Consider the following 23,432-nt stretch of genomic DNA (forward strand, 5'->3'; position numbering starts at 1 on the left):
AACGTGTAATTTAATTAACGTGTTGTGTTGCGCCGTCAGTGGGCTACGAATAACGGAAATAAAAAGTTTTATATATAGGATAGGGGGATAAGCAAGAAATGTAAAATTCGTGTAAATACATTTTTCCTGAGTGCAAGCTGTTTTCCAAATGTATGCATGCATGATGATAAAGTGCTAAGTCTTGTTACACAACGTGCACCGACATTAGTTAAAATTCGTACGCTCTTCCTTTCCCAGAAGAAAGCGTGGAAAATGTTTTCATCAAATCCTTTCACATATTTTTACATTTATGCCGAAACGAAAAAGTTATTTTCTTTTTTTCTCTGGAATTATCCCAACGTTAAATTTATTTAAAAAGTTTCTAAAAATAACACATTCGACGCTTGGAACAAACTCTAAAATAATAATATCCAACATTTCAAATATTTGAAATATATTTTTTTCTTCGCTCAAAATCTTCTCTCAAAACGCTTTATCAACACAAGGAACACGTTTCCAAGGTACATATTATCACGGACGTAACCCAAAAAATGAAACGCAATGTACAAGGCACGATTTCTAACTTCCTGCAACCCGTGGAGTACCGTTTGTCAAATATATCCACGTGTGCAGTGTGTTATCGAGCACGAGCTCGATGCATCTCTCGAATCCTAATGAATTTCAATCTGATCATCGTCGGTGTTCGTGATTCTTAGAGGGTTGGGCATAATCTTATAACGAATATTAAACCGTGGAACGGTATACACGCAATAATCATCTTAACCTGTTTCTGCCTCTCTCCTCTTTCAATTCCCTCGATCGAATTTATCTTGGACGAATATTCTTGGAAATTTATTATTTTCCTTTCTTTCTTACGATCTTTTTAATTAGATCTTCTTGCTCCGTTTCTTCTTCTTCTTCTTTTTTTTCTTTTTTTTTCATAAAAAAGGATGTTTCTCGTTAGAGTTCATTAACTCGGATGGTCTCGCTTATCAAAGGCTTAATTGACTCGATATCGGCGAGTCATATTATATATGGTGTTCAATATTGATACAAGTATCGAGGTGTCCAGCCTTAGCTTGTTGTAACTTTGAGTCACGATTGTGGAACGAAGCACCACCCTTGTTTACTCGAACCTTTTTTTCCCTTTATTCCAACAAAGCGTCTCGATTGTCACTTGTGGAGACAGCTTTGAGGTGTGATTATTTTATTTCGCAAGTATATCGGTGTCTCTTTTTGGTATATTCGCTCCAAGGGTACAATTAAATTCCGCTAATTTTTAAATAATTACCTCGATAATTTATCTCGAACAGTAAGTTTAAGATAAAGAGGTGTAATAAATCTAAAAATCGATTGAACCGTTAGCATTCTCTTCTTACAACAAAAATCACTTTTTATTACTTCATTAAAATAATCGCAGGAACAAATTTTCATTAATGATACCATACAACATTGGTATTCATACCTGAATCGAAATTATTACGAAATTATTTCGTATTCATGCGAAATGACCGGTGTAACGGTTCCACGATTTCGAGCATTTCCGCCACAGTCCTCCACTTCCTTCTGTCTTACTTCCAAGGTTATTACCGAGAAGATCCATCAACTTTGCACCACGATCACACGATATTCGAAAAGAAAATTAATGCATGCAATTTTCTATTTACGAATAATGTATAATTAAACGATTGAATTAACGGAAGTATAATTGAAAAAAAATTTTCACCGGAAGCGAAGAAATTGGTGGGCGAAATCGAAATTATGAATTTGCTGTTCGATTTTTTTCTTTCTTTCGTGAAGATGGTACACGAAAGCTGTTTATCTTCGTTCTTATCGTTACAGTGATAAGGTACCGCTGCCTGGTACTTGATTGCATTCCCATATAAGTGATCCTGGCAGTTTGTTATTGTCAGAGATCGCGTTTCCTTTCATTTTTACACGAGTCTCGCATCTATTCGCGTTATACCAGTTCTCTTCCTCTTCGATACGTTATTCTCCTCGTTCAGAATCGTGATCTTTGTATGATATTCGAGCATCAAACACGAGAAATTGATCGTTTTAATTGTCATTTATGATAGAAAGGGAATTTAAAAAAAGTTTCAAATTTAGAAAACGTCTAACAAGTTACAAATGTTAGAATGTTTTCTTAGAAAAGCTGTTTCGATTGAATTGAGCACACTTTCTCGTAGTTGATACTTTTTTACTCCAAAATAGTACATCAGCAAGTAATGGAAAAAATTATACGAGATCGTATCTTCGCTTCAATCAAACGTTTCATTTCTAATATCAATTTTCGCTCCAACTACTCGTCATTAAACTTATAAAATTATTCTTCAATCTACTCCATCCTCCAATTAAGAACTTTGTAACGAAAGAGCGGGTTCATTTGCAACAATTTCTTTTAAAAATTAATCGAAAATTAAAACAGAATACATTCGTTCGCATAAATCCGCTCCATCTTGAGATACCGTTTCACGAAAAAACTCCATTTCTCCTAGCTAATCAAGGTAGAGCCGGGAAACGCTCACGTCGCGGGACCCTCGATCCACATCTCTCCAATATCAATCCTTGTCAACTTATCGCCTATTAACGAGGTGTCGCGATCGTTCCTCGGTCAACTGGTGCAGCTAACAAAACGATGGTTAATGGCCCATTAAAAGGCAGTCGCCCCGGGGTGTCTCGCGGTGTATCGCTCCATCTTTCGAGAGGAGAAGATGCTGCATCGCTCTCGATTACCGTGTCCTTATTTTTCCAACAAGGAGGCAAGCTTCCCTCCGTGGATCATGTGGAAGGAACGAAGGAAGGAAGGAAGGAAGGAGCATGCCAACAACGATTTACCGTGGCCTCTCCACCTCCCCGCCTCATTTCGTCACGGCGAATCCCGTGGAACGCCATCACTGCAACCGGATTTCCCACGAAACCAAACGAGATTCTCCGCTGCTCGTTCCATTTTTCTTCTTCTCCACCTTCCTTTCTGCACCGGGTATTTAATTTTCCTCGATGCACACGCTCGATGCGCGGTGTGGATTGGAAAAATAGCGTGGATTTATGGGGGTTTGGTTGGTTTTGTTTGGATTCCTCGCGTCGTTCGTTCTTGCACCGAAGATTGCGCCGCTTTTTTGCCAGCGAATCCTTCGATCGGCCGTGGCGCCCATCTTCGAACGGCGGGGGACGGGTTGCAGACCGCAAGGGTGCGCAGGCGATGATTTTTATTGCTCGACGATGACTTTGTTAACTTTGGCGCAGTTGGAATATCTTTGGGAAAAAATGTTGCATTGGTTGTTGTTAATATTCGGATAGAATTTATTTTTTAGTTCCTATGTAATAGGCTAAAATGGCTCGCTTAGAAATCTGAAAGAAAATTATGAATTTTTTTCTCCATATAGCGATACCATAGGAAAATCAATTGTATCTACGTGCAGGTATTATATATTGGAGACTGTCTATCCTAGTGACTTTCGATTCGTTTGCGATCGTTTGTACGATATATCGAAAATGGACAAACGATGGAGGTATCTGAAAGATCTTGCACTTTCACACGCGACAAACAAGGGTTTCGAGGAAAAGTTTGGACGTATCATAGAAAGTACGCAACACCAGTTCCTGGATCACTGATGATCGGCCCGCTTTTGCTCTCACCGCGGTGCTATAAATTTTAATTTACACCAAACTGTAAACGGCTAATTATCCAATCGAGTGACACACTCCTTTCGTGGCTCGTGTCACTCTTTAAAACTAGTCCAATCGTCTCCATTATTCCGACTGTTCTAGGTCAGTTTTAATGTTGATCTATTCCGAAAAATTGATTTTAGAATCTAGGATAAAATAATATAAATGTTGGAAGATTACTATAGCACTTTGAATCGATTAAGAATCGATCTCGCAAATATATTAATAGATAGATAAGTTCTTCTGTTATTAAATCATTCTAAAATTATTGACTTTTTCATTGAATTGAATTTATTTTTAAATAATCTGAATCAAATTTTTATATTTTTATCGACACGTGTATTTGATAATTAATTCAATATGGATATTCATCATTGTCGAAACAATTGTATTATAATTATCGAATCATTGTTAATTTTTAATCCAGGATTTGTATTTGTATTGTATTTATAATTTATAAAAAAAAAGTTCAAAAATATAAAATTTGCATCGGCCGGGAATCGAACCCGGGCCGCCCGCGTGGCAGGCGAGCATTCTACCACTGAACCACCGATGCTGTTAAAGTACTTACTCTCTTATAAGAAATTTCTCTACACAATCGTTAAAAGTACAATCAGGAAATCTTAATCACACGTGAAATTAAGAAGATTAATTTTTGAGAGATCCAATCCAAACATCCATAATTCCTTTGTACATTATAAATAAACATAATTAACTATAATAGGAATATTAATGCACACACATTATTATTATTGAAATATCTCGAGCCAGAAAAAATTAATATACTACAACATAATGATACAACATGATATCATTACATTGATTTCAACCCATACACTCTTCTCCCAGATAACTCAACACGGATACAAGCGAGTATATATTTTCAGAGAGAGAGACAGACACCCTTCGATTACTCAGAATAAACGCTTCTTGAGAACGATCTTTAAACCATGGCCATCGAACCGACCGTGGCCAACAATTTTTTCGCCTTTCCTCGCGACGGTATTAATCTTTTCAACGCCGTGGGTGCTCGTAAACGTTGGACAGACGCGCGCCACGTGTATTTTCAGACAATCGGCGAATTTATTCGTCCCGTGGGCGTTCGTAAATGCATTCGTCACGTACCTTTTGCGCGTTCAATGATCGACCCCGTGGCCCCGTGGTTATCTCGCGGTAACGCTCGATGACGGCCGGTGTACACGATCGTTTACTCGTTCGGGAAACGGAAGTGGTCGTGGCAGTCGAGCTTAACCTGTTTCCTCCGTTCTACTTAATTGTCAAATAATCGGCCACCGTGATATAATGCAATCGAATATAATACCATCCGCCAGCGATTCGATTGTAAGAGGCGATAACTCGTTTAAGCGGAAAATTAATTTCTTTTCGATTGGATTCGAAAAGAAAGAAAATAGTAAAAAGTGTCATATCGCCATCGACGATTAAGCCCAATTTATTTTTCTCTTCTTTCAATCCTAAAACATTACACGCACGTCGTTGAGGATCAGTTAAAATCCTCTCCAGACGGATTCGAGAAACGAGCATAATCATAATAGGCTCTGTGCACACGATTTCGAATCGAGCGATATCGAAGATGACGAGTTATTAGGGGCACGTTCCTGCACAACGAGATCTCCGTAGAAACCGTGCGTGCCGGTGAAAATGTCCCGTTTTCGTTGCCACCCATGAAGCTTCTTCTTCTCCTCCGCTTAATATCCGATCCAGGATTTACCTTCTCCTCCGTGACGCAACGGACAGAAGAATCGAGCGGCCCGTTTCCGGTGGTCGCCGCTAATGCATGATTTATCATTCGATTTGTATCTCGTAACCGATTTCTTTATGCACGGCTTTATGCAAATTGAGCACGGATTTATCGCATGTGATCCCATGTGACACGGGGAAGAAAGGGAGAATCCGGAAGCCTCTCGTAAACCTCGGATTAATATAGATGCGAATGAATGTCTGGCCGGTTTGGTTGGCGAATTTCTCGAAAGTATCGAGGAAACGATGTATTGGAATTTCTTCTAGAATTTCTATATAACGAGCCTTTCGAGGATTTCACCGTTTCGTCATGGAAAGGCTTTAAATGGGAACGCGTTAGATTTGTTTTGTAGTCCTCTTCTTTCTTTCGTTATTATTACTTTTCTTTTCTTTTCTTTTCTTTTCTTTTTTTTTTTCTCTCTCTCTCTCTCTCTCTGGTGTCTCGTCGTGTCACGAGGACGACGACACGGATCGAATCTACGATAGGTTTCTTTGGGATAGCTCTCTTTCGAGGACCTTTTGTATTCTTTCTCACCTCGTGATAACGTTATAAATAGAAAGGAATCGTGATGGAAGGTCGAGGGATTTGCTGCCCCCTTTCCTCGTCGCTCCTCGCAGATAGGGATAAAATTATCGGAGATTTTTCTTCGTTAAAATATACAGAAAAATCCAAAATTCAAATCGATTAACAGACGATCATATACTAAAATTTATAATATCCAGTAGTCTTCTTCTTCCTTTAAAAATGTAAATCGTTTCGTAAAATTTCACACTGAAAATTGAATATCGATTCATACGTATCGAATCCCTCCCCAAAGTCGAACATCCGCGTGTTTCATACCGTTTGAGCATGAACGATGAAAATTCATGAGACGGTGTTTCCTTTCTGGCTGGTGGAACAGTGCGCACGTGTTATCGGTGATAAGCAACGGGATCGAAACACAGGCGGAGATTAATGAAACGCTGAAAGCGGATGGAGAGACAAAAAGGAGAGAAAGAGAGAGGTCACCGTTTTTTCAGGGGAAACATCGAAAGTAAGATAAATCATCCGGGGTCGAAGAGATGGCGAACGGCGGTGAGCCGTGGTTTACGTCGAATCGAAGCAGCCGTGGAAAAAAAATGAGCATTAAGCATAAATTATTGCCCCATATACAGCTTCGAACCGATACCACTCGCATTCAGCTCGATTGCGATTCTATGACTCGCGATCGATTTTTTCTCGGAACAATGTGCGCGTTGTACGCTTTATCTATCCGAGGAATCCGCTATGAAAATTATTACCCCTCGATTATGAATTTATTGTCTTTTAATACAGTTGTCCGTCCGGGTATCATTCAATTTTATTATTAAACGGCCGAGCCGGTTGTCGTCGAGACAAAGACGTTGATTCGCGATTTATTAGTTTTAGAAATACGTACTTTGACCGAGTTTTATTTTTATTGGTAATTTGAGATACGAAAAATTTATCCAGTTCGATGGATCTATCGGAAAAATTGGAATTTTATAAATAAATAAATCGATTAATATATTATTTCAATTAAAAACACTCGTTGTAAGATTCACGATCGTGCATGGAAAAATATATATATATATATATTGCGCGATCGAGATCGATCAAAGGTTGATTAAGCAAGCAAAACGATGCTGGCGACGACACAATGTCAGTCTCTATTGCGAAGATAGATTCGATTCGCCGTTGAATCATCTTGGAGCGATTCTTCCCCGCTGGTTTTTTGCACGCTTCAGAGCATTCATTGTCAAGGTTCTCGTCTCTATCTCTTTTTCTAAAGTCTTCAAAGTATCTACAAGATCCAATAGAGATCTCTCTCTCCTCCTGTGTTCCAATCCTCTTGTCCCTGTTTCGAACGGAGAAACAATTTCAATTCGAAAGCGCAGACTTATCTTTTCATCCGTTTAATCGTCTCGATAGATCCTCCACCCACCCATGATCCATATCTGGCCCTGGCGCGCAATTTGATGACGTAAGATTGAATTAGAATTGATGGCTAAATTACGCTTAAACCTTAACTTGAATAAAAAGTAATTGTTGCATATATATTCATCGATGAAATACCTTTTTTTTACAAAACTTCTTCTATTTCCTCGAATCTCTCGAACTCTTCACTTAAGATAACGCTTCGTTTCGTTTCATTTCATCGTGATCCACGGAGAAGGTCCCACAAAACATCCTACGTCGCTCATTTCATCTCACAATTCCCCTCCGCGATTAAGAATAATGAACGCAGCAGCCCACTTCTTACCAGCCATCCTAATTACCCTAATTATCGCCTATATATATCGTGGAATGCTTCCACGTGGTCAGACAAGCTACTTTACGCGATAAAGGAACGCTAGATCCTTGGATTTACCAGGAACGAATCTAATCACCGTTAACCCATATTATACGGCTATATTTTTCATTACGCGAAAGGAGGGATTTCGGCGTGGAGGTATATAATCGTAAAAATAAAATATCTCGGATTCCAGCGAGCGAGAGGTTCTTCTAATGTTAGCTCGGTGTATTTTAGCGCGGTTAGCTTTTCCTTCTGCTCGTTTTAACGTCCTCAAACTCAGCCCTGCGCCGAGACACGCGCTCGAAACGGAAGCCGAGCGCATAACCGCGTTTCGGTACCGTTTCACTAAGAACACGGCTCGCCATTCCCATTACACGAACGTGCTTTCGTGCAATTCATGTGCTGTGACCGTGCTTCTCAGTCCCGAGCTATCGGATACCGATTATTATGCCGTTTTAAGGCTTGTGTACATTTACGCCGCGTTTACCACTTCTCTCGATAATTTGAACCGCTCGAGAGAAAAATACTAGTTTTATTCTTGCTGGTATACGGGTCTTTTTTAGAGTTCTTTTATTTTTTGAAATGTGAAAGAGATTTAAAAATCGTTTTCTTTTCTATTATTTGGTCTATTTTGCGGTAAAGGTGCAGTTTTTTCTCATTTATTCATCGATTATTCGTCAAAATAAAGTTCCCTTAGCCTCGCGTGCTCATCTAATTAGGCTTATAATTTCGTTAACTAAAGGAAACGTATAGTGACGTTTCATCTTAACATTTCGATCACCCTATCTTCACAAGAACATGAGATATCTGCACCAAAATTCCAAAAAAAAAAAAAAGAAAAAAGAGAAGATTGCAAGAATAAAAAAATCGCACGATAAAAGGAATTCTCACAAAAACCTTAAAAATGAAAAGAAGAAGGTAAAGAGCTGCTCCCTGTATTTACCACTGGATGAAATCGCCCCGTAATCTTCTCGCGATAACGCGAGAAAAAAAAGGAAGGAGGAGAGGGGGAAAAATAAAGAAAGAAGAAAAGTCACTGCTATATTTACCATTGCAAAACCCGCGTGAACGCGATATAACGCGATTCCCATTATGAGGCGTGGAAGAAACACCGTGAAGAATGGGAAACCGTACTGTTCACTAGGTAGGATCCAACGAATGCTCGTTGGATTGAATGAAAGAGTTAGCCTTGGTATTCTTTATCGTGGAGCGGAAATAAGGTTGGCCACGCAAACGATCGTAGTACCGGCCTGTTAAACGCACGCCACAGTATTATACTCCTTGACGAAATGTTTTCAGAGATCCTGTGTCTTTTTATAATCGTCCAACAACGATCCATCGTTGTTTTGTTATACATAAATCCGGGTATTTAGCGTATATATGTATCTCTTTGGCTCGTCGAGGATCTTTACGTCGATCTCCAATTATCCGTGGAAATAATCGGTAGAATTTATCGGGAACCGGTTTCGATTAAATCATCCAACTGTGATCGCGATTCAATTCTGTGACCGTGAATGTTCGTGCATAGGCAATCTCGGAGATATTGATTTAAATTTTATACCTTTGCAAATAGATAATAATAATAATTGTTAATGAAAGGATTCAATAATGGACTTGGATAAATAGAATTGCACCGTTCGACTCCGTTTCATATAAATTATTATTTTTTTTAATAAGAATTTCCACGTTATTTAAGATGATCGTTCCGTTTCGTAACAAATCTGTACGAGCTCGATTTGCATAAATTATTCACCCCTGATAAATTCAGACGAATGAAATTTTTACTATTGTATCGCTACTGTGCGTAGAATAGATCCGTCTTTATGGAGGGATTTACGTGTAGGAATTTTTATTGGTGACATTTATTGTATGTAATCCAGAGAAGATGGTGGTGTTTCGTGATCTCGTGTGTGAATACAACGTTAGAACATTTTGGAATAAATGTACACGGGGAAAGTATACGTGCAGATATCTTTCTCACCCTCCGTTAGAGTAGTCGTCCTAGATACGAGAACAAAGAGTGCTGACTCAGACGTATACTCCCCCTGCTATCCATAGAGTAAATATCTTGCAAATTCTCTGAATATTCTATCTGCAATCTTGGAGAATGATATTAGAATCGTGTAGAATATGACAATTTTTAGATTTTATTAGCTTTTAGAGGAAGAGGAAGAATAAAACGAATCTATAACAGCAGAAGAGTTTAACCGTAATTCTTGGAGATTGGCAAAATTACTCGAATTAAATTTGATTGCAATTTTTCCAAAAGTATGTTAACGTGGGAGGGTCAAATCCTTAATTCACGCGTATTACGATGATAAATGATCCCCGATATTTCTTTTCATTGATCCCAAGAAAAATAAACTTATCCCTTTGATCCCTTATCGTTTGGGGAAACATCGTAAACTGTACTCGTCTATTTTTCCAGCATGAAGAACACATTCCTTTCGATATTCCTGAACGATTCGTCATCGAATAAACATCGATCCGTCCGCACTTCAGAGGCGTCGACGAAATTAACCCTCGCGGTTCATCCCTTAAGCTCGGTTTCCAGTAACTCGATGCCTCTGGCAAGCGTGGAGGAAGTCGGCAGGGGATGGGTTCGGCAATTTAATCAGCCGATTACTCGAACAGCGTCACGAGACCGGTCGAAAAACATCCCCAATCAGTCTTCCTGCAACCCTTTTCAATGTCCCTTCCCTTCGAAACCTTTGAAATTTTTTTATCCGTCGCTTGTTGACGAGGGTCAAGCCCCTAATTCACACCTATTCTCTTCTCTAAAGAGCGCACACAAAGAGTAAACATTATTAGTACTGCAATAATGCTCTCGGATCGAACAACTTTCTTCCTTTAAAAAAACATATTTCACCGTATTTAGATAAAAATCTGTATAATTACATTATACACTTCAGCCTGTATAACACAAGTACAAGCTACCATTATTTTATCCGTTCAATTTTTACTTTTAATGAAAAGTCAAATGAATACATTCTATGGAGAAAAAATTGAACGCGACCGTGAAAGGGTTAAATTATCCGGCACGCGAACTAATGTTATTTTTCTTATTTAATCACCAAGTTCACGCACCGTAAAGTTTTTCACTTGGATGTGTGCTGCGCGCAGTTGGCGAAATGACAGTGTTTTTCCCGCTATACTCGCGTGCCACGTCGAACAACACGCGAATAACACGCGTTACTATCAACGGTGTAAAATCGCGATGAACACGGCGAAGAACCCTACGAAGAACTTTCGAGTTTCGTCTTTAATTTTACGTAGAATCGATGAAAGAATGGCCGATGGAGAATTTCGAGAAAATGGGACATCGATTCTTCGTGCGAGCAACAACTTCCATCTATATGTAAGTGCAGAAATAATTGCAGAATGTATTTACGATGATTAGTGGAGAGCACACAACGGGAAATAGAGGATTTAATTTGGGTTTAAAAAGTGTTTATGATAATTGGATCGTGTATAAGTAGTATCGATGTAAATATGAGTAAACGTTCGGCAAAGTTTCTAGGTTATTGATTTCACCAAAGTTTCGGTGGAACATTCGTGGCTTGAATCGACGATCTTTGATGCGACGTCATGAACGCATTTTTAATGTGAATTCTTTTCGAGCTTATGCATCGGTATATACGTCTCTTTTTTTTTAATCTTTAAAAGGTGTACATGTAAAAGGCCTTCATTTTCCAGTCTGTTCCTTCGAATTTAATTAGTTCAATGTCGGTGAATACGTATTACGTGAAAAGTGTTTCCTATCTTATTACTCCTTGTTACCACATTAACCCCCTATCACCCTTTTCTCGCGTACTAAATTACCGCGTATCTACTACCAGTCTATGTCTCGCGTCTACTCGTACATCTAATCATATCTGCACTTATTTGCATCTAGTTACTTTTTCCTTCTTTCTCTACTCGCTTATCCTCTCATTCAATCGCATCTCCAACCATCTCTTTTTCCTCGCTCCATCCGTCTCGATCTCGCATCTATTCGCATCTGTCTTCACTTCTTCCACTTAATTCTCCATTTAATCGCGCCTAATTACCTCTCCTCTCTCTCTATCTCGCTCGTCCTATCGATATTTACTCTCGCATCCAGCCACCACCCCTCCGCTCTCCTTCTCCTCCTCCTCTCTCTCCTCTTTTACTCGCTCCTACTTCGACCAACGCATCCACCAACGCATCCGCCTCTGGCGGCGTCGAAAGGCATCCCTAACGATCGGCGCAGCCCTTGACGCCGCGTTCTCCACCTCTCCCCCACCCTCTGCGCTCATTATCTCCGGTGCGCGGTCCGTGTCCAGCGCACGTGCATCGGCCTGCACATGCAGCGATTCCCCACACGGAACGACGGATCACCACCACCGCCTCTCCCTCCTCCTCGCGCGTGTCCTCTCCACCAGCCTCTCCCCCTCCTCCTCTCGCCTCCAGTCGCGCGTATTGATTGAGGTGAATGCACGACGCCGGCGTCGGCGTCGTCGGCCTTTCCGCCGTCGGGGGTGGAAGTGCATAATACAACTGCGCCGGGTTTATCCCTCGCCTCCGCCGATGACGGAATGGAGGTGGTGGTTGATGGTGGTTCCGCGCTGGATGGAAACTCTCTCTGGTGCTCGTGCATCTATGTGTGCACGCGGTGGTGCAGCTTCTGCAAACGGCGACGAGTTGGACGAGGATGAGGATAGGGGGAGAGAGAGAGAGAGAGAGAGGCGAGTGGATGAGCTTGCGAGGGAGGGAGAGAAAGAGATGTGTACGTGCGCGATGAGGATAGAGAGAATTATATACGAGGAGAAAAGGAGAGGGGGGAGAGTCAGGCTGAAAGGGAGCTTGCACACAGGGTGTAGCGGGGAGAGGGAGGCGGATAAGGTGGGAGGGAGAGAGATGGAATAGCGGGAGAGAGAGAGAGAGAGGAGGGAAGCACCGATGGAGGAGGCATTATATACCGCTGGATCCTCATTGGGCTGCCAGTTTCTCGGCTGTACGCGGCAACGAGTGTATCTCTGCCTCGATAAACGATATTATTATTATTATTAGTATTATTATTATTATTATTATTATTCGTGACCTTATCCGGCTTGGAATCGGTTTCAAGATCATTTCGAGAGAGAGAGAGAAAAATAATAATAATAACAACAACAAAAACAAAAACAACAATAACAGCAAAAGGGACGCAGAGTTTCTTTCTCTCTGTTCTGTCTCTCGAGTCAAGGACACACAGATTCTGCGAGTGCAGCTTCTGGACGGTGGAAGCTCGTCGTTCGTCGTCGTAGTGGTCGTCGTCGTCTCTGGATATTGATCTTTCGTTCCCGTTTTTTTTTCTTTTCTTTTCTTTTCCTTTCCTTTCCTTTCCTTTCCTTTCCTCCCTTAACGCCGTTTCTCCTTTGCGCAACACCGAGAGCAACTCTCGCGACACCGAGAGGGCGAGGACGACAACCGTCTCCGTTTGCTGGCTGTGTGCACCGCAGTTATCTACTTTGACGGAGGAGCGGAACACGTAGCCGAGGGTGGAGTTTTTCGGAGGAAAGAGCAACGATGGCCACTTACGCGACCTATAGACACGTCGAACTCGACAATGTTGGATACGGAAAGAAAAGGTAAGGGTAGAGCCGGAACCGATACTCTTGTCCGCCTCTTTACCGCACTGCGGCTCTCGTCGATATCATTCGTCGGATATCCGGTTTGCTTCCTACGCGTTTCGTGGATTCTTTTTTATTTTTTCTTTCTTTCTTCTTTCTTCTTTCTTTATGGGCAGAATTATTCATTGGCGTCTTTTTTTATCGAATAGTTGTTACGATTACGCGATATCTGTGGAAATAGAACTGTCAGTTCGAGAGTTAGTTTGTCAGAGATATTAGGAGAAATTTTAGATATTTTAGAATTTTAATAAGATTCGTCGTGATCTTTATTTAAATATTTATATTTATCAAGTTCTCGAGGATGGAGGAGGATTGGCGTGAAGGCGAGAGGAAATATTTCATCGTGTATTTTTCAATTTCCCCAGGGATGAAAGTATCAAGGATTTTTAGGGCGCTTGTGGAGACAGGATGCGGTAGAATCCACCGTGAACCGTGACTGGCGCGATCGATTTGCATTCTCACGAAGCAGTCCTTGAATCTTGTCGCAGCTTTGGAAACTGTGCTGCAGCGCTCTGGTCGCCATCGTCGAAACAATCTCCTGAAAATTCCAAGTTCAATGCCGACGATAATCTTCTTTTTATCGTTTCCTTATCCGCCCAAAACTTCTTTCTTTCTTCGATTTATTGGAGAAAAACTTGGAACACTTCCTGGAAGCTCAACGTTGGAATTTAACCATCTTCTCATCGTCGTTGCCTTTTATCTCGACACGGTATAATTTCTTTTTAAGAAAATTTGCCGATTTTTCCGTTCAACGTTTCCTGTTCCACGTTTCCTGTTCCACTGTGGAACTTGCTGCGAAGAGCGAAAAAAAAGCGTTGTTTTCGTAGATAGAGGATAAACAACTGTTACACACCGGTATTCCCGAGCAAAGTATTTTATCTGTGGAATTAGTTAACCGGCTTCCGTGATAAAAATTGTCTGCAGAGCTTCCCAGGAAATGGCACATCCTTTCGGAGGAATTTTCTAATTGCACGTAATGAAACCGGCAAACATGATTCTCGAACGATCTTTCGGCTTTATTGCTTCATCCTCAACTTCGATTGTAATTAATATACCGTTTATTTCTACAATTTAGCATTTCCATAATTAAATCGCATTTACATTTTTTAAATATACCCCTTTATTTAAAATCTATAAAATCTACAAAACGTTATTCTGATCGTTTCAATTTTTATGATGCAGGGATTTCACTTTACAGAATTTGATCAGAATGAAAATGATGGTGATTGTATCTCTTGAAAATTATTCTTCTTGGGATAACATTGATTATATAGTTTCCTCGTTGAAAAGTTTTGAGGCCAGGCGCATGCTTGTTTCGAATCAATTTGTGCACGCGTATATTCAATTTGCTTTTACTCTCGCAACCATAAGTTATAGATCGTGCCAAGCATTCTTGCCACATTTCTTCTTTATATTATCCCATTGTAATTAAATTTTTCTCGATGTTTGCAGAATCTTTGCAAAATTGAATGAAAGAAACGAATTCTAGTTTGTGAAGTATCAACATCTCTTTTTATCTCTCTCTGGAACTAGATCTTCTTCCAAATAAAGCACGTCTTTACGTGTCAAAAAGTCGAGACGACACCGAAAATAGAGGAACAGAGCGGAACACAAAGTCGGGCTTAGTTAGAAAGCGTGACTGTTACTCTATACCGTGTACACGTCTCTGTTCGAAGCCTTAGGTGCTTTAGAAAACATTTAGAACCGGCTGATTACACTGATAGTCTTTCCCGTGTAGAAAATATTCCATTTTTCCACTAGAACGAAATTTAATTTTTAATTCAATTTAATACGAAACTTTGCGAGGTTTTCAAAATTCTCGGAGAACCATGCTCGCTTCTTTTCTTCTCTTTGATAACGATAATAGTCAAAATACGAATAAGTTTTGAGTAAGAAACTTTTTTTTTTAATTATTGAGATCACTCGCATTGACGAACTCGCAAGTTACGATTTTCAGGAGGAAGTTGGAGAAAAAAAAGTTTGAGAAACACTTGAACGAAAGATTTCTGCAATTGAGCTTCGTTTAATGGTCAACGCCCTCGAGTAATTGACGTGTACGCAGTACTTGAGTGTAATTACACGGATGTCACCTCCGACCAGTTCTCGCTTGCCGGCATGATTTTTCGCCTTACTGTGTGAATATTTCATTAAAAATACGCCCACGTGATCTTTTATGATAAATCCTCTCGAGGAGAGTTCAGCAGAATCTTTGTAAAATGAATTTCAATCCTTTTGATATTTGAGATTTAAGAAAGTTCATCCTCATCCTCGAATTCTTCTCCATGAATTAAGAGAAAATGAAATCAGAATGAAGTCAAATATTTTTGTTATTCAGTTTCAATAAAATTCTGTTATTATCATTCGAGCATATTCTTCGTCTATCTAAGAAGCAGTTTAAAACAAAGATAGGATAATGGATATTTTTCAAAATGGTCGATATGTAAGCCTCGAAACTTCCCCTATCGTAAACTTTTGATATCGTGTTTTCAAACTTTATTATTCGATATAACACTTGTAAGTCAAGGCAATGGAAGTTTTTAAATTCAGTTCTGCAACTCGAATCGATCGAAGAATATTATATTTCGAATTGAATTATTAATCTACCAATATGTGATATCTATCTAGATTCTTTTTCTGAATATTTTTTTTTTTTTTTTTGAAAACTGATTCTACAGAACTGTTCAGAGCTTTCGAATTACGAGCTTCGATTCGTATAAGCCAAAAAAAAATCCAGAAACAATTCGATTATCCAACAGAGTATCTTCTTCCTTCTCCTCCTTCAATGCACCTGTAAATCTGAAACAATGGGGGGGTGCAAAGTCACGATACCAGTGTCTCGAGGAACTCGGTTATCGTTCCAATCTGATACGTGTCTTCGAGATCGATGCTTATCCGCCCTGGCCTCAGTGACGAGCTCTTCTCGTCCGTGCTTTCCCATCGATACCCCCCGTCACATAATGGTTGCTCTATACAAGCCCCACGATACAGTACAGCCTTTGTCCTCGAGTGATAAACAAGCCCATCCCTGTCGCGGGAGAGCTTCTTCGCTCCGTCATCTTTCGAACCTGTTCCATAGAATGACAGGAGATCGTTTAAAAAGAAAAAAAAAAGCACAGTGTTTAGAAGGTTTACGTGGCACTTCGTCCAATCTCGCGCGAACAATTTCAAGAATTCATCAATTTTTGTATTTTTCCCGTGTCTCTTTTTGATAGATGACCAGATCGTAGTGGGATATCTGGAAGTTTGTTGAGAAATTAAGAATTTTATATTATAGGTAAATTATTTTTTTTAAAATTATTTTATCATCATGTATTGGGCTTGGAAGAATTGTATCTCTCGTAATTTCTCGAGATCTGTCGAAATAACACTTTTATCGATTATTTCATCCAGATTTTGACTATTTTTTTAGCATTCGTGTACTGGAAAAATTACAAATTTCGATTCGAAAGTCGTTGTGCGCAAATGCCTTGATCAAGATATCGATGTATTCCCTATTTTCTTACTTTTAATTCTAGAAATTGAAAGAAGCCAGAAAAAGGCCTTCTATTTCTCTGCATATGCGTGACTTAAGGGGTTAATGATCCAATTACGTAATTTCTCCTAGAAACCTGGCCTATGTATAATTCAAAACGCCAAAAGGATCATCTGGTATCGTGCATCTAGATTCTTTTTTCTTCCAATATATCTTCTTCAGATCTTACGTAAGCAGGGGCACACGTAACCAGAAGAAGTATCTTTGCACCTACGTCTCGGTTCTTTATTTCCACCAGTTGTTTGTTTCGCGTCGCTGATTTACTGGTAACGGGAGAAGAAGCTATAAAGAAAACGTTGACCGACTATCCTCTTGTTAAACCGATTTAATTCAGACAAATTTTCCATATGGATTTCATACACTAAACCTATCAATAATATTTTAAAAATTAATAATAATAATAATAAACAACGATAAATAAAATATTTTATTTATTTACAATTCTCACCACGCAGTATTTTTCAAAATATTTTTCATTTCAATCTTATATACAACAGATCTTTCGAATTACTCATATTATAAAACTCAACTCGTTAAAATTTATTGAATATCTCCCTAATTCGATCGAACGAATAATTCGCAAGGAATATATTGTCGAATCTACTTTAATGCAATTTAATTGGAATTTCTTCCCACAATTTCTCCCTCTCCTCTTATTCGTGAATCCGTATATAAGGTTGACCGATCTTGACCTGGACAGAACTTAAGCTTAAACCGTACGGGATTGTTGCCAGCTGGAAAATCGCTAGACCAGCCAGTCTGTCGCCAATTCTCGATCGATTATCGTGATCGAATAAGAAAAAAAAAATCTGAGATTCGAAATCTGGGTGAAGAGCAGGGATAGATCTGTCGTGTGCGATAGAAATTGCAGCTATCTGCGAACGCTTATCTCACTGCATTGCGGTGTGGATAATAAATTCTGATGACGTATCGGGAGATTTGACTGAACAAGGAATAATTGATGAGCAAAAGAGGATTCTTCGGGGATTTGCATATTAGGGTGGATTTGATCGACAACTTTGGAGATTATTGACATATTTACAATGGAACAAGGAATCTTAACTACGAATAACAAGAATTTCGATATCAAAATATTTGTTGTTTGGAAAAAATTTTCCAATAAGATATCGTGAAACAAATACAAATTTTAGCTTGAAACTACTTTTGATCTAAAAAAAAAAAGAGAGAAAAGGAAAAATTTGTTCCAAGGCGATGAATTGACTGGAGCGATAATTGGACGGATAATTTGTACGAGTGAGTCATGGGACGGAGAAGTAGTAGATTCGAAAGAATCCCTTTAAGGAGATCCAATTCTGGAATAATTATCAATCGACGATTAACCTTTTCAACGAGTCCTTTCCTAACGAGGATAATAAGATATATACGTGATTAAACGACGCGTGGGCGGGATGCGTGTTTTTTTTTTTTCCTTTTTTCTTTCCAAGCTCGGCTCGTGTCCAGTCCTCCCACTTGTCTCGCTCGAAACGATTTGCAAAATGCGCGTCGCATTATGCGCATTGGAATTGTTAATTGTATCGATTTCAGACTTATTCGATATATGTTAATGAACAAGTGTTCTTGGAATTGCGCATGTTTCTGGTTCTATTCTGCTTCCCACTTGACTACGTTGGACAGACAGTTTATAAATGGATAGCGAAAACAAGCGTGTATACTTTATTTTTGAAATTTTAAAAAGGAGTGTTTATTTAAACTTATGTTTTCACAAACCAGATCAAATTTCATCATTAATTACTTAATAACGAAATAGATATTTTATCCAAATAGGGGATAATAATAATTTAAAAATGAAACTCTTCTTGACTATCATTTTTCTTTGAAAGATAGCACACATCGTCAACATGAAGTATTCACATGGATCGAAGTGTAACGAAGAATTTTCGCCATCGTCTTCCACGCTACGTGTGTTTCGCGTGTAAAACGAGTCGATATATATATATATACATGTATACAACTCTTCCACGTGGATCGAAAAATATCGCGTTACAAGAAACGAGACGTTCTTTCCGGATCCCTTGGTATGGGGTTACTCACCCCCCATTGTGGATTCGAAAGGGTGGACACGCATTCGTGTCCCCCCGCGGTGGCGGCTTCCCCCTCGTGAACTCGTATAGCCTCCATGGATATCGTTCCTCGGGGCTTCCTAGGAGAAAAGACGGATTTTGCGAGCGTGTAACGCGTGGAAGCCCTGGGTGAGCCCGACTCTGTCTGGACCTTATCAATTTTTCTTATTTTCGCTGTTTCCATTTTTTGTAAAATATTGTATCTGTAAGAGTGCTTGGTCCTTCTAGATTTCTATTAGTTTAATCGAATCATCCCCCTAGGGATTTAGATTTCTTTTCTTATTTCTTATTAATTTCTTATTCTCATTAATTCCCTAGATTTCTAGATTTTCCTAATTTTCAAAGTATTTCTAGTTTTTCGTAAGTCTCTTTAATTCTAGATTTCTAGTTCCTTGCTTTTTTAATTTCCCTAGGTCTTCAACTTTCTTTCTCTTTATAATTTTCTCAGGTTTTTTTCTTTTTGTTTGATTCCTCGCATTCTTCTCGCAATAATATCATCACAAAGTAATAATATTTAGCGATATTCTATTTATTCTAGAATCATGTGATTCGAACGAACACATGGAATCGGGAAACTTAACGTCAGTCTGATAAATACCTCGTGCACGCTATCGGGATAATTTATGACCGCGGCAAATGATCAGGGTGGATGGGATGATTCGGCGGCAATAACCGAAAATAAAAAATTATCGCCAGATAGCGTGAGAAGTAAAATTCCAAGTTTCGCAAAACTTGATAATAAATTGATAAATTTTCAATTCCACGGATTGTGTTTACCAGCGATAAATGACAGTGTTGACGAGAAAATCAGAAAGTTTTTGCGGTCGAAACGGCGTCACCCACGTTTTACAAACGCACACTTTCACATAAGTCAAACATTAGTTTAACGATTCTCTCGTACCCGTTATCACTATAATTTACGACCTCTGCAGACGATCATTTAGGAATGTTCGATGATTCATAGTATTTCGTATTATAATCGAAGAATAAAATTTATTCCCCAACTATAATATACAATATTGACGCTCACATTTTCCAAATGAAAACATTATGAATAAATTAAAAGTAGATAGTAATCGATTTCCTTTCCAACAATTTATCCAAGACGAGCTTAAAAAATTAATCTCCCCATCGATACTCCAAATTATCGAATAACCTTCAAATCTTCGACTTCTACCTGACAAAATTTCACGAGAAATGAAGGAGACATTGGTGTCTCGATTGGCCACAACCACCTACACCGATCGTATTATTTATAACGACCGCTTTCACAGCAGAGCATTGACTTCTGTCCGTGATAAGGCTGTGGAAGCGGATCGATCGCGGTCTACTCTTCGCCACCCGATAATCATCACACCGCTATCTCTTTCTGTCCCCGCTCGATAACTCATACTTTGTTCCACGATCGTTTCCTGTGCATTATTCAGGGCCACGGGACGTGAACCTCGAGCCAACACCTGAATAGATTCCGCTGAGAAACGCGATACCCACGTCCCCTTGTCTCGAACGTCGTGGATAAATTCGTCCAACGGCATCCTGGATCGATTGAAAAATTGGATCGTTTTTTAGGTTAAATTACGTTCAACATCGTGTTCGTCGAAGATGGTCGAGATTGTTTCGAGCAAGAATGTTCTTCTTGCATCAGGATGGATAAATCGAAATAAATTTTGACAACTGCTGATTATCCGCTTAGTTAAAGCGGATGGACTGGCCAACAAGGGGCCAAAACAACGTCTCTGAATCGTTGGAGGGGGAGGGACGTTTAAACGGACGATTTCACCGGAACCGAATAAGTCGATCGATTACGGAGATTGAATCGGCCGGGCGGAGGCGTAATTGGCCAATTAGTTAATTTCGCGTAAACTTCGTCTATTACTTAGTCCACGATCCATTGCACAAAGTTGCGCCGAACGGTTTCTACCGATCCGGTTTCCTTATACGGATCTCGATCGGCGGCTGTTCGCGCGTTCTCGCTTCTTCCAATTATCTCATCGAGGATTATATTTATATATATATCTCGTTGATTCAATTAGAGTGAAAATATAAGAAGGAAAGACAATTTTTTAAAGAAAATTATTGCAAATTATGAAATGTGCGAAGTATAGGCTTGAAGCAGTTTCTTTTAAAAATATAGAAAGTTGTTATAAAAATCAGAATTATGAAATAATAATTGGAAAGTAATTTTTACATTCGCGAAATTTCGAAGAAGATTCTTTTTATCATATTTGCGAATAAATCTTTGATTCCTGATCAAGAATTCCGTGTTTAAAAGAGAGAGGGAATCGATTACGTCTTGATCTAATCGATGGGATCATTTTTCGAAACGGAATCGTTTCCCTGCGGTCGATGAGTAATTCAAACGATCCACTTAGACTTGCCGATTCGCCGCATTTGCATGCGAATCCTGGCTGTATATGGTACGCTGCCGTGTCTCGTGGATGTCGCAAACTTCTTCTGTCAATTGTGACGTTGACGACGTTATTTCTTTTTCCCAACGATAATAACATTTGCCTGCCTTCTTCGATTTTTCTTTTCCTTGTCGAGCGATAAAACTTCTTCTTCGGGTACATTTTTATATACTTGAATATTTTACAAAGTTTTCGTACATGTATTCTTCCATTCTCCCGATGGATTTCGAAAACATCGAATACCTTCAATTTGATCCGCTCGACGCGAATTTCAACATGGAAAAAAGAAAAAGAATTTTTTATTTATTTTTTCGCATTTAGTAACAGCATTGGTGTCACCAATAATCATTTTTATTATTATTTTACTATCGTTTGTTGTTAAATCTGTTTCTGAAAAAAAAATAATGGAAATTGGTTATAAAAATTGGGAATGACAATAATGTATGAATTTATTAATCGAACCAGCCCGATTTCTTCGCCAATTTCCAACAATTTCTTCCACGTATCTTCGCACCAACACTCGAGAAAATTTACAACCCTATAAACCTTACCGTATCGTATAAAAGAGAGTTAAGCAACAAGTATTTATAACAGGCTCGATACTCAACATTCTTATCTAAATTCTAAACCGCTCCGTACGAATGCAAAACGGTTGCTCGTAACTCGACCACTTAAACCAAATATAGATCTAATTCAGTTGCCCCCGTGGCTGGCCACCTCTATCCATCCACCACGATTTATATTATATTCAACTGACATATATTTATCTCGTATATTTTTACGTTGCATCGATTAAATCTGTGGTTATGCGACTAAGCGCGTTATCATGTTCCTGGGACACCACCAATCCTCCGTGAAACGTTACTCGATTAAAAGATCCTGGATTCTTTGGTAAGAGATATTCAACGATCAGGTTTTTTTCGAAGATGTTGCGAAGATTAAAGTTCAATCTGATCTTTTGGGCTCGTGATTCGTGTTAATTTAAATCGTACAATGATCATCATTGCTCAAAGTACTCAATATTTTCATCAATATTATTACAATATTTTAGATTTTAATATCTTTCCTCTTCCGTATACTATTCTCTTTTACGATATTTTTGATAATAAATTGAAGTAAAGTAATGATACAATAAATTGACGTTAAAAAATGGCAGTTGTTAAACGTTTCTTTTGTTAAAAAAAAATAATTAAACGAATAATTATATTTTCAATTGTTGAATATTGAGAGTAAGATGATTAAAATTATTTTCCAATCGGCTGGATACTATATCTTCTCAAGGAAAGTGAAATTCAAGGAATTTTCAGTTGTTGTTTGTCGAACCACAATGACGTTCGCAAACTTCATCGTCAGGCCTAGCATGGTTACTTGAATTTTGTTTCGTGTCGATGATATTATTGCCGTGTGACAGCGTGCTCGACGATTCACACGTGCCGGTTTCACGCATAATTTACGATCGTGACTCGCGTTCATTACGCAACGAGTGTTGTACGTACGGTTGGAACAATCGGATCCGCTCGTGAAAGTTGGCTTCGTACTTGGGAACAGGGTGATTAAGCCATTATCAGCCGTGTGACGCGACTCCAAGAAAGGAAACGACGATTATCCTGAAAGGAGCTCGGATGTTTTTCTTGCTGGAAGCATAATTGCTTGGTGTTAAGGTCTTAGATTTGGATCTAGAGCTCTTTTTGTTTCTTCTTCTTCTTCTTCTTCCATTTTCCGGATAAAATGCATTATACGATTCAAAAATTCAGCGAGATAGTTTTTACAGTTTAAAAGTTTTATGATGGAAGTAGAATCGTTTTTAGATTTGATTTCTTTGGAGATTCTTGATGATAAATCGTATTTGATGATGGATCAAGATACGAAATTTTATTATCGGTGAAGTGGAAGATAAGAATTCTGTAATTTGGAAAAAAAATGATCTCCAATTTGTATTAATCTTTTTTCCAATGGAATGTTTTATGGTAAAATTGCTTGATCTACGTTTCATTTATATTTTCCCTCGTATTTATTCCGTTTTCTCTATACGTATTTATATAATAGGTTCAAGATGAATTGTCGTTTAGATGGAGGAA

At 38.9% G+C, this 23,432-nt stretch overlaps 1 protein-coding gene and 1 non-coding gene across 12 annotated transcripts in view; one reads left to right on the forward strand and one right to left on the reverse strand.

Moving 5' to 3' along the window:
• Positions 1-23,432, forward strand: part of LOC108000035 (microtubule-associated protein Jupiter) — a 70,771-nt gene that overhangs the window by 31,957 nt on the left and 15,382 nt on the right. For 4 of the 11 annotated variants that reach the window (XR_001766447.3, XM_017060168.3, XM_017060205.3 and 1 more), the window contains exon 1: positions 12,231-13,291. The exons of the other annotated variants lie outside the window; for them this stretch is intronic. Coding sequence is in view for 3 of the 4 variants with exons in the window: in XM_017060168.3 (XP_016915657.1) it covers positions 13,230-13,291 (62 nt within the window). In the remaining variant the exon portion in view is untranslated. Of the gene's footprint in view, positions 1-12,230; positions 13,292-23,432 lie in introns of those variants that run through there. 11 annotated transcript variants of the gene reach the window in all.
• On the reverse strand, positions 4,134-4,204 carry Trnag-gcc (transfer RNA glycine (anticodon GCC)). The gene has a single exon. It is a non-coding gene; the product is annotated as a tRNA-Gly (tRNA).

The sequence above is a fragment of the Apis cerana genome, linkage group LG4, assembly GCF_029169275.1.
Source record: "Apis cerana isolate GH-2021 linkage group LG4, AcerK_1.0, whole genome shotgun sequence".
NCBI lineage: Eukaryota > Metazoa > Arthropoda > Insecta > Hymenoptera > Apidae > Apis > Apis cerana.